The following is a 12,574-nucleotide window of genomic DNA, read 5'->3' on the forward strand; positions in this document are numbered from 1 at the left end:
ACACATTCATCTTCACAGAGAGAAAAACATCCACGCTCGACACGTGATCGACACAATTGTCTTGCTACAGCTTCCGAACAGCGAGAGTATTTCTAAGATCGCTGGTGTACAGGAAACCGTCTGTTCTTTATTTAAAGGTCAAAAGTATAGCGGGGAGAACAATGTACAGCCTTAAATAATTTACTCCTTCGGGGGTTGAGAGTTGACAGAGTCTCAATTACAGGAGCAATGTCAAATGCGGCACTTATATTTAACCATGTGTGGGTGGGTGTGTTGAATGCCAGTATTCCGGTTTCTGTTCCTTTGTTTGTGCTGAGGGCAGGTGGTAAACTTCACTCTCGTGCTGTGTTCACTTTCTAATCTTATGCCTTTATGAATGGCCTCTGCAGAATCCCTTGGCAGGAAGCCCATGTTTACCAAAAAAAAAAAAAAAATGCTGTTCAAAGGGGTCAACAAGCAAGGATTTCAAACATGAGGGAAGTGAGCACGTGTGCATTTTAGGGCATGGTGCACGTGCAGGTAAGTGCATACCTTTGAGTGATTATGTGCACGAGTTTTGACTTAATTATATTGTCTGGTGACATTAAAATAAGCCCCTCCACCCCTTTTTTTTTTAACTCAATCTTGTCTCTTTCAGCTTTGGACCACACAGTGAGAATAATCTTCACATGTGTCGGTGTAGCTTAGTAGTTGAATCTGATGTACACTTAAAACATGGACTGCCCATTCTCCTTTTAGAAACAAACAATGACAGAGAAGAAAATGAAGGGACGGAAAAAAAAAAAAAAAAAAAAGAAAAAGAAAAAAAGATGTAAGCTTGGTACCACAGTGAGCTCCATGGCGTCGTCCTCCTCTCCTTCCTCTCTATTGTCCTCGATTTCCTCCATGACCTCCGCCTTGGCCTCGGCCACCAGCTCCCGCAGCGGACGGTTAGACGTCACCGATCTCACAAAAGGGTGCTGTGGACGCAAGAGACGGAAGACAGAGGTTAATTATCACTCAAACAAAATGCACACAGATTAGTGCTTTAAAAGCAAGACATAATTCTTACAAAAAAAGACACCCCTCTTGTGTTTGCCCCCCCCCCCCATTCTAAGCATCATATCTTGAGCATAAATGAATTTGTAAACACTACCATAAACATCCACTGCACAGCATTTGGTTAAACAAAGAGGGAGGCACAGAGGCTTGATGTGACCACGGGATAAACCCCCGCACCGCCATAAAATAATATTTGCTGAACACATTATCCGTGGATCTGATTATCATTAGACCATGAGATTAGTGCTTGAAGGATGCTGCAAGTGCCGGGCTGAAAACGATGGGGAGGCAGTAACATGATACGTGCCGGTACCAGTTTTATTTCGGACATTTTAATAAACCACTACATTAGCTGTGGAGTGAAACAAAACAATTAGCAGACGTGAAAACCCTCGGTTGGCAGGATAAAATCGGTGTAAAACGTGAAACCGCTGTGAATGCAAATGACTCTTTAAAGAGACAACAGTGGGATGAAGGCAGGGAAACAGACAAAAATAAAGAATTCTGGTGAAAAATAAAGCAACCACAGTAAAGTACATTAGCTTTGGTCAAGCAAGTGAGAAACAAGCACAGGAGCAAAGACTACAGGGGACTTTCACTGCCACCTGCGAGTTCCTGAACAGCTACAACAATAGCAATACAATAGCTTTACAATACAACTCTCCCCGTTTGAGGCACACCGATGTAATAACACCATACCCTTAAAATAGAAAGCCGTCTTTAGCTCTACACCATCTGAAAAGAGAAAATGTGTGTTTTGCCACGGTGCAAACAGAGTGCAAGGAGAATAAAAGGCTAAATTAAAAGTTGAGTGCAGAGGGGATAAAAGGCCGATCATCTATTATTCAGATGCTTTGCCCTACTGTGTAATTTAATTGGGCTAGCTGACAAAAGGGAAAAAAGACTACAAGTGGTGCTGGACCATGAAGTGTGTATAAGTCAGTGTGTGTGCGCATTTTTGTTGTGGGTGATCACAGGTGTTTGTGTGCTGGGTCTTGTCCTTAAGGACTGCATAAGTCTTCAGCTTTTTAACTCCAGTGACAAACAACAGTCAGCTATCGTCTAATGAGTCAGGGGGTGTAATTGCTGAGTGCCAGCTAATCATTTATTACACCACAGAGGAAATACATTGATAAGAGTATGAAACTTTTTTTTTTTTTTTTTTTTTAAATGCTATATATACGAATGCAATTGTTCATAGCAAATGCTAAAGTGAAATTTAGGGGAATGTAAGGAATGTCCTGCGCACAAAAAAGCAGCATGATAAAAAAAATCATAATAATAATAAAAACACAAGCCCAACAACTCATGTTGAGGATAGCCACACTGGTTAATTTAAGAGACACAAATGATTTGGATGCCAGTGACCACACAACCACCGCCTGAGTACACTCCAACAGCTGTACACGATTCACAGTAACACGAGCAAATGCCGGGACGACCAGATTTGCAGCTACATCTCATGCTCCAATAATACATGAAATACTCCTTCTGAATTTGGGATGTGTGGAGGAGGGTGTGACCGCTGAGCTGGTATTGCAGGGGGCTGGGGCATTTAAGGGCAAACGTAAATAAATAACCCCAATCCCAGTGTGTAGGCCAGCTCGTCTTCCACTTCCTCAACAGTCAAATGTTTTAGACACATTTTCTCAGGTTTAAATTAAATCTAAACAATTTTTTAATAGAACCATTAGAGTCATGTCTGGTCTATATAACATCAGGAAACAGTGAGAAATATTCATCACATATACATCATCAGGTGTCTTTTTTTTTTTTTGTCCAACCAACGGTCCAAAACCCAAAAATAATCCAAATTCCAAATAGCAGATTCTTACATTTAAGAAGCAAATAATTAACAATGAATCGATTATCACAATAGTTAATTATCTGTCCAGCCAATCGACTTATAATTGCAGCTCTAGTATAATCCTTTATTTAATATATATAGAACAGGAATATGTTCCTCGTCTATTCCATATTTTTGGCCTAGTTACCACTATTGATCTAAGCCTACACTGTTAGTGAAAATTAAATAACAAGACCTAAACAAAATATCAGCTGTGAATCTCATTAGAGAACCACCAGTAGTTAACATGTGAGCTTTCAGCTTGAAACTGTTTATTCTAACAAGTGACCTCAGACCTCCCACGCTGAAGCTAACGCCAGTTTCCCTGAGGCAAATCAAAAGGAGGAAAAAGGCAAACAGTGTAGAACTGCAGCCCTCTTTAAGCTACCTATGTGTGTTTTTTTTTACTGGCACTATGGATCAAGATGAGGATCAGTTGAGCTCATGTCTTCTCTTCTGGGTTTCATGTTGCTTTAGACCCAGAGAGGCTGGTGATTTTGGGTGTTACATGCGTGGCTGGGCGTGAAAAGGTTAATGTGAACAATATGGCCCAGGGGGGGACTGGGGGGGGGGGTTCAGCATGAGAGCAGAGTTACCTGTGCAGCAAATGACACAAGACTGTGTGCATTTGTTCTTCCGTCTTTGTGAGGACTATTTTCAGTTTTAGATAGACATTGGGGTTCTGAGGTTAAGGTTTGTTTTTTAAGGTTGAGGTTATAATTAAGTTTAGGTTCAGTCTGGAGCAAGAGTTGGGATTACATGCGTAGTAATTTTGGTCTGCATAAATTAAACTTTACTTTTATTTGCCTTAATTTTGAAATACCAGTCTGAGATTTCATTATATCCTGTATAATCTTTACAGACCTCACAGGAACTTCTTTCTACTGAGAAATAGTCCCTATGAAAACTGCTGGATTACTTTGATACTGTAGAAACCTCAAAAACATGGAGCATTATGGAGTTTTTTTTTTTTTTTCCCCACGATGGACATTGAGATAATGATATCCCCCAGAATGTCTAACCTCACTAAAAATATGTGTAGTATTTTTGTGTGTTGAGATGTAACCCTATAATAAGTTTAGAGTGAGGTCAGGGTAAGGGCTGGGCTTGGACATACAGTTGTAATAGTCAGTGTTATGGTTCAGGGCTGAGGAATGCATGATGTCAGTTAGGGCTCTCACAAGTATAGAGGTACAAATGTCAGTGTTGTGAAACCACTACAAAGCCCTGGCTCGGAGATGAACGAGCCAAATACTCCCATGGTAAAACTACACCGACATAGAGACACGTTATGATCAAGAACAGAAAAGCTTCTAATATTTTACATGAATGGAAGCTATGTTAAAAAGTACACTAAAAATCCTGACCATGAGCAACTATGTGGGAGGAGTGGCTGTATTCAGTATAATGACTACAAGTCAGCCAGATGGTTTCCTGCCAGCCATACAGCCACAGTGACTGATGCTGTGTCATGTTGTTTTGTGTACATTCCTTATAAGAACACACATGCGGGGCAAAGAGAAGGCGAGACAGACAGAAGGAAAGACGTTTGGAAAAAAATAAACCAAAATCCATTTCCTCTATGAAAATCTTGATCACAAAGACTTCATGACGCTTTGTGAGTCATTATTATCTTCCTGTTCACTGCACTACATCTGTGCCAGACTCCAGTGAATAACTCCATTACAAAGTCCGATCCGAACCTTATCGCATGCACTAATTGTAACTTTCATCTTTCAACTTTCATCGTTCAGCATCAACTGCTCAGGAGAATTTAATGCCATCATTGCACAGCTATCTTACAGTAAATACTATCTGACAGCCGTTCGGAGCAGGCAGCCCGTGATAAACATCTAAAAACTTCCAGCACGGAATCAAAAACCGGACCGCGCCCGTCTCCCACACCCCCCACCCCCACTGGAGAACACATGCAGAATTCCCGGCGGGCCCGGGTCTAGGGTTTTCATCTCTGCCTCTCTCTAATTGGCCAGAGGAGGCGAGCTCGTGGTAAATCTAGACATACTATTGGCTGAGAGTGGGAATGTAAATAGCTGGCATTCCCTCAGCTGTGGGATTCAGACAGGAAACTGTGGCTCTGAATTTTAATAGACACTGCTCTCGCGCTTTAATCCACACCCTCCTCACTTCTTGTCTCATTCCTCTTGCTCAAATCCTGGATTTTGAGAAACAGTTGTGAGTGTCAATTTGTCAGTTGTCTCTTAATAAGAGACAAGAGCGGTCATTCTAAATTTTTTGGGACCAAAAACAACAACTTCAAAAAAGCTCCAAATCTTTATTCACCTTTTCTTCACTGTACCTTTTTTCAGCTTTGGCTTTCTTGCACTTTACTTGTTCATTCATCTTACTTAAGTCATCTTACTCCTATGCCTTTTCCATTTCTTGCCCACTCTACACCTTCTATTTCTCTCCCACTCTCACGCTAGTGCCCTCCACGGGGCACCGCTCACTTCCCTGGTATAGATCACTCCATTCAGTCCCCAAAATAGAAGAGTAAAAGGCTCCGTATATGTGTGTCAGTGCAAGATAAGGACAGAGTGAGGACAATGTTCCATCATATATCAAAGTGCAGCATTGTATAACACTTGCTGGGTTATTATTGCACATTGCGTCAGGGCCTACCTCCATGAGTAGCACTGCAGTTGGACGAGTCTCTGGGTTTTTATCCAAAGCTTTCTTCAGGAAATCTTTAAACTCCTGCGACCTTGAAAACACAAGAACAGAACAGAACAGTATTAATCAAAAACAAGAGCAATGAAGAAAGAGGAGAGGGCGGGGAGGGATGAAGGAACGGTTACAACATAACAAAACATTTCCAGATATGTGACGTTTCGGTGCATGTGGATCCATCCTTGTGCGCAGCTGTGTTTTGTAAAACAAAGCGTTCAAGCAGGAACGATGAGTCAGCTCCGCATCCCAAGTCTCCCCTCAAAACACCTGACAACTTCACTTCTGCAGTACTAAATTTGGAGCTACGGAACATTCACTCATAAAACTGATATGGAAAAAGTTATAGTTTGGCACTCAGCCCCTCTGCTGAGTTGTTGCTGTAGTTTTAGGAAGGGCAAAATGGACCGCAGACAGAGAGGAGGGGAGGACAACATGATGCATTGAGTGTCTGGGGATAGATTGCAGGACGCTGAGTCTGCAAAATATTTGGTGATCCCATCAAAGTTAATGACCTCGTGAAATCTAGGCATCATAATGAAATCGTGGAACGTGAAAACGGTACTGTACGACAGCTGAATTCACGCTCATTTTCTAAAGCACCCTCACCATTTGTGTGGCTGCTCCAGGGAGGGAGGCTCCGCCTTGGCGATCTTCAACAGCACCCTCATGGGGTTGAGCTCATGGTGTGGGGGTTCGATCTGGGCGAGCTCGATCAGAGTGATACCCAGGGACCAGATATCGGCCTTGTAGTCGTACGGAGCGTCCTTCATAGTCTCGCACATTACCACCTCCGGGGCCATCCTGAGAACAAGACAGAGAAAAGTCACGGTACACTGGACATTACAGAGCTAAAAAAAAAAAAATACCTCAACATGTAAAGATTTTTATCTCTGACGTCGTGTTGTAAAAATCTGGTTTTGCTAAATCAACACAGGTAGCCGTCGAGAAATCAGTCCTAAAATTATTCATGCAAAGCAGCAGCCTGTGAGTAACTGATGGTGACTGCACCGGGACAGGGAGCTTTGCCATTTTGCATGTGTCAACATCAAGCACACTTCTCCAGTCAGCACGTGTTTGCAGACAATTTGCAAAACGGCTCTCATAACTCTAATCTGAGAACCTTTAGATTTACTCAAGTGCAAAGAAACGAATGTTTGCTCCCTGTTTCTTGTTGACTTTGCTTATCAGTGCATCCAAGGGAAAGGTATGCACCACAACTGTCCGCAACATTCTTCTCAGGACAGTGTTGCGCAAGGGGGGGGTGGGGGTGGCACCGTCATGTTTTCAATGACCTGGGAGGGTATTCCTAATGAACGATAACCGGTTCTGGTCAATGTGTAACTGGCTCCAACCATATTCACATAGGAGAGAGAACTGCTGGAGGACAAGGTTCACTGTGGAGACATTTCCGATTTGTTCAGGTATAGAGGAGACCGCTGCACTGTTGTGACAACAATGGAGGACTAAAGCACAGAGTTGAGTATAGGGTTGAGTGTGTGCATACACAGTAACATGCCTTAGTGCGGAGGTGTGGCGGTGGTAGAAGGAAATCTGCTCTCAACATCGTCATGTAGCGATGGTTGACATTTTTGCTGTTTGGTTTATACCAAGGCCAGTGAGGTGCTCTGATACAGGAACTATGTCTCACTCACCAGTACGGCGTTCCAATGAAAGAGTCTCTTCTTTGTAGGGTTTTGGTGTTTTTCGCAGACACGCCGAAATCAGCTGCAAGAATAAAAGAGACACAGGAGAAAGATGATGTGAGACAGTTGAAAGACATTCCCTAAAAAAAACCCCTTAGTAGACAAATAGTACGTTGCTTGTAAAGCAGTCATGACATTGTGATGGGCAGAGACTAAGAAAGCCAGAATCACCGTTTCCCCAAACAAGCTTGCCCCTCTTCCCTGACTCGGCCGTCAGATTACAGCGGTGTTTTCACTTTGGCTGAACAAGTTTTCCTCTGTTGGTAAGAATATTACGAGTGGTGTGCCCAGGGTTGAGAAGCGTTTGGCAGAGGCCCTCCGATTTTACTCACAAGGCAGCAGGCTGACTGCTTCGGTTACAAACCGGCATTTTCTATTACAGGCACTTAAGTGTCTGTCTTGGTTTTGCAGACTACAATTCAAATATCCTCAACTTCCCAGTCAAACATATCATTAAGACTGTTGCAGTCTAAACTTTTGCACGAAGAATTTTTACTTCCTCTACTTCCTTTTACCAACAACTTTATTGCACATTGAGTAATATCCTGAAGGATTGCAACATATATGATTTCAAACCACAGGTCAAATACACATCAGTGCATTCTGATAAAGAAGCTCCATTCCCTCTACACAAAAACCTGTTGTGTCACAAGGTTTGAGCTACATCAAGTTCACTTCAACAATCCACCAAACAAGGGTGTGTTTCCCCAAGATGCATTATCATGATGTGTCTACACTACACAGCTACAAGGCGTAACGCACCATCGGGAACTACATGAATGCACAATAAAAAGGTGTTTTAATGGGGAATCCCGACAGACTCAAGGACGGGAATAATGTTGCACGGTCATGCATGGGATTCAGCGTTTTGGTTTTAATAATCTGAAATGGAAAAATACAAATAGTGTATTACATCATGAGTGTTTGTGCCTGTTCTAAACGGACTTTCCTTTGTTATTGATCATTGCTTTGATAAAGCATCACAACATGGTGGAAAAAAACTCTTTTTTTCTGCCGACCTTGACATTTTGTTTTCTAGACACGTATGCGGCTCTTAAAAAACTGTTAACATTTCTAAGAATCAGTTTTGAGAGATCAACAGTCTCTAAAGTTTTATAAACATGAGCCGCAAAGTTTATAGCGAGCTGCGCTGCATGAAGAACATGACGTTCAATGCCATGTATCACAGGCAGAGATAATGCACGTCAGTGACCTCAAAGACAGTTAATTGCTGCCTTGTTTAAATTAACATGTAGTTAGATACATTTGGAGTAAATGAGTCAGTGTCATGACTTAATGAGTTTAAAGAGGCAACTCCCAGTGATTATATCTAGCTGTGGTGTCCTGAGGAAGAATGTACAGCAGTGGAAAAGGACTTTAACATGAAGTACAACTCCAGCTCAGAGAAAGTGTAATAAAAAAATTAAAATAAAAAATAAAAAAAAATCACAGAAAAAAATTGGATTCCACTTCAACTAAAAAAATAAATAAAAAAAGGGCGGTCAGTTCCACAAAGAATCAATACTTGAATATGAAACTCTGTGCAGCCTGTAGTTACCCTCTACCCAGTGTTTTTGGTTTGTTGGTCATGACCGAGTGCAAAACGACAGAGAGAAAAAGTAAAACATCATGTTTCAAGTTGTATGTCTGAGGACCCGTTTAGAAAAAAAAAAAAAAAAAAAAAAAAAATCAGCTCTTCTTCCACAAAGCACATGAAGCACATTAAGATCATTATTTCCCTTTTTCTGGCAAGCTACACTTTAATCCAAACCCTACTGACCATTGGTCTGGGTCCACAGCTTCAACTGTGCGATGTGAGGAATGCGGAGAACTCTTCAAAAAGCCAATAAATGAAAATATGCAAAACTTTTTCGAATGCAGTTTTCCCACACAATGCTCAGTTATGATCCTCCTACAGCACCACAGGAAGGGCACGGGGCCTGTAACCGGTGTGTGTGTGTGTGTGTGTGTGTGTGTGTGTGTGTGTGTGTGTGTGTGTGTGTGTGTATCTTGCATGTAAGCCAGAGAAACAACGGACCAGAGGGTCTGAGAGATAACCTACAATGTGCAGTGAGAATGTGGGGTTTATCTGAGAAATTTGTTCCACTTGCATCATTTTGGCAGTGAGATGGTTTTCTCAGCGAATGATGGGATATAAAAGCGAAGCTCCAGGCCCTTGCAAGTGGGGGTCCAAATCCAACCTGCAGGGTCTCAAAGATGTTTTAAACTCGTCACTTTCTCTGCTGTAATCTCACAATTCGTGTTTTGTTTGATTTCAACCTGAGAGATGTGGCCACCACAACCTGCTCAAGCCGTTCAAAGGTCAAATTCGACGGGTCATTTGACATTATTGTCAGCACAAATACTACGAGGGCAATATTGTGTTACTTTCTAAACATACAGTATTGCTTATTTCAGGCTTTGCGCGCCCACTAATGCCTTAAATATTCAGTTAAATGTCAACTTCATACAAAAAGAAAACCTAAAACCAGCAATATTTCAAAGCAAAAGAAATCGAATCCCTCACCGAGCTTGATGTCCCCGTCCAGCATGAGGAGGACGTTGCCGGCCTTCAGGTCTCTGTGGATGATCTTCATGCCGTGGAGGTAGTCCAGAGCCTCCAACATCTGGCGACAAACCACCTTAATCTGTGGCTCCGTCAGCCCACGATCCAACTCTGATAAGGGCAGGAGAAGCGCAGGAAAAGGAGACAGGCGACGCAGAGGTTAAATACGGGGCGGGGGAGAGGGGGTGAGAACGAGAACCAGAGTGGAAATGAGAGAATCGCTGAGAGGGTTCAAAAGCCATTACGCACGCCTTGCACATTCCATATCTAGTGTACATACAATCATGGCAAATCTAGGTCTTGAGGACTGATCTGGTGTGTGAACCTCATGTAGCACACGAACAGAAAAGAAAAAAAAAAAAAAAAGGTAAAGCTGTGATGATACCAATCAAGTCTCTCAACTAGTGTTGCTGGAGGAGTAATCCCAGATCAGAGAGGCTTTCACACATATCCAAGCTAGTCCTGCCCTGCGGACTTTATTCTACAGTGTCTGTGTTTGGTTAGCTGCAGAGGGGGTACAGACAGTTATGAGGATGTGGATTACCCAGTGAAAACAGACTAGGGGGATTTCCCACACAGGAGGACTCCACTATGTCTGACTGCTTTCTGAAGATTTCAAGGACAAACCGGTGAAGTTTCAGTGCGTGATCATCACCGGAGTTAATCGATAGTGCTGTGAAAAATACTTGTTTTCTCCGTTTTTCCTATAGTAAACAAACACGTTGCTTTAAATCAATAACGTAGACTGACCACACGTCTTTGACTTTTTTTTTTTACACCTCGTCTCTACACTGCGTAAAGGTCAGTGCCGAAAGTGCCACAGCACCGCCACAGGTGCTGAACTTGACGGACAGGAAGGTGAAGCGCTTATTAAGATATAAAGATACAAAGAGAACAAAGAGAGTGAGTGAGAGAGAGAGAGAGAGAGAGAGAGAGAGAGAGAGAGAGAGAGAGAGAGAGAGAGAGAGACCTACCTAGCATTGTGGCATCCACAGCACCTCCAGGGCAGAACTCGATCATGATCTGGGAAAAAGAGAGGGAGGAGGGTAAATGGGTGAATTTCAACTTGACCCAGCTTTTTCACTGTAAATTGCGAGCATACAACTGACAGCTTCAAACTCATTTTTCAGGCACGTGTATGTCGCAACAGGAAGAACAGACCACTTTCCATGAGCAGCACATGCACAACTACTACTGGGCATCTTTTAAATATATTTTTTATACAAATTTTTGTCATCAGCCAAAAGAGATGTGAAAAACATACTGTTTTTTATAATAAGACAAACCAAATCAAAGTGTGGGGAGGACGAGATGATGGTGTTTTACGGGGGGATTTGATTTGGGGGGAAAAAAACCCCCAAAAAAACCCAAAAGATTTTAGTCTGTAGTCGCAGAATTATTACAACAGAGAGTAAGTTTGACCTGGAAATGCTTTTGACAGCTGTAACCTTTCCCCGGCTGTAAATCAGCGTAATACCTTGTTCACAGAAGGTAAGCACATCACACAATTATTTGAGCTCTATGTGTTCAAATTTGAGTGTAACGAAAACCCATGTGTGCGTCATTTTGTTTTTGTTGGATTCAGTAGAAGCTGTGACAGTGTTTCTGACAGCAGCGACATTGATACTGTAATATACTGTGTGAATACAGTGGATAAAACTAATGCTTTCCTCAAGCATCTTATTATTAAATAAGAATTAAGACACTTGTTGCATCAGGTGGAAAAACCTATCTTCTTATTCAGCTGGTTTTTGATGTTATTAAGTATTATGAATGTGCTGAATCTGAATTTGCAGCCTCCTCTGTTGACTGTTAAATCAGCCTGCATCAAACTCTCTTTGGTCAAAGCCGTAGAACACAAACACACTTTGCAAAGTGGACAGCTGGACTCAGACCTTAAGTGTGTGATAAACGGCCAGGCTGTATACTCACTTCCTGGGAACACGCTGTCAAATATATAATACCAGTTCAGCAGTGAAAACCCAGAGAGAGAGCGAGAGAGAGAGAGAGCGAGAGAGAGAGACAGGAGGGCAAAAAAGATTCAGAGAACACACTCCCTAGATGGTGTCTTGTTGGCCAACAGCAACTTCCAACAATCACCTTTCATTTCCTCTCCTTACATAGGCACTCTCACACACACACACACACACACACACACACACACACACACACACACACACACACACACACACACACACACACCTACATTTTTCATTCAAATAAAGTGGGACCAAAGAAAATAAAGTGACGATAGGATTTCATAATAATCATGTGCAGAGCAGTTGAAGTGTGTGTTAACGAAACTGTGTGTGTACAAGTGTCACAAGCAGCTCACACACTACATAAATGCAGCATTGCCCGATACAAACTTGCCTCACTTCTGATGATCTATTCATTTCATATTGTCCAAGATCAGCCCTGGGTGGTGTGTAGCATACCTGCTGTGTGATCTCATTCTTATTTAAGTCTCGCTTGCTATGACAACACTGTCAAAAGCACCAACCTGGTACTGGACAGGGTGTGGAGTTTCAGTCCAGACAAAGCCATACAGATAATTACGAGTACAACAGGTGCACATGCACTGGGTGCAGATCAATGCAAGAAACAATGCATACCACAGCGCACACACGCGCACACACACACACACACACACTTCGTGGAAAACCAGAAGATGAGAGGAATGTCAATCTTGGCCTGCAGCTTCAGGTGAAACAAATGCTCTTTTGTGAA

The 12,574-nt window shown here is 42.3% G+C and overlaps 1 protein-coding gene across 1 annotated transcript in view; it reads right to left on the bottom strand.

The window, feature by feature from the left end:
• Positions 1–12,574, bottom strand: part of stk10 (serine/threonine kinase 10) — a 41,053-nt gene that overhangs the window by 12,291 nt on the left and 16,188 nt on the right. Inside the window, exons 3-8 of the mRNA XM_022762595.1 lie at positions 10,819–10,867; positions 9,806–9,955; positions 7,228–7,300; positions 6,182–6,376; positions 5,528–5,609; positions 825–959 (exon numbers count right to left, since the gene is read on the bottom strand). Of these exons, the coding sequence (XP_022618316.1) occupies positions 825–959; positions 5,528–5,609; positions 6,182–6,376; positions 7,228–7,300; positions 9,806–9,955; positions 10,819–10,867 (684 nt within the window). The remainder of the gene's footprint in view (positions 1–824; positions 960–5,527; positions 5,610–6,181; positions 6,377–7,227; positions 7,301–9,805; positions 9,956–10,818; positions 10,868–12,574) is intronic.

The sequence above is a fragment of the Seriola dumerili genome, unplaced genomic scaffold, assembly GCF_002260705.1.
Source record: "Seriola dumerili isolate Sdu_G_001 unplaced genomic scaffold, Sdu_1.0 BDQW01000449.1, whole genome shotgun sequence".
Lineage (NCBI taxonomy): Eukaryota > Metazoa > Chordata > Actinopteri > Carangiformes > Carangidae > Seriola > Seriola dumerili.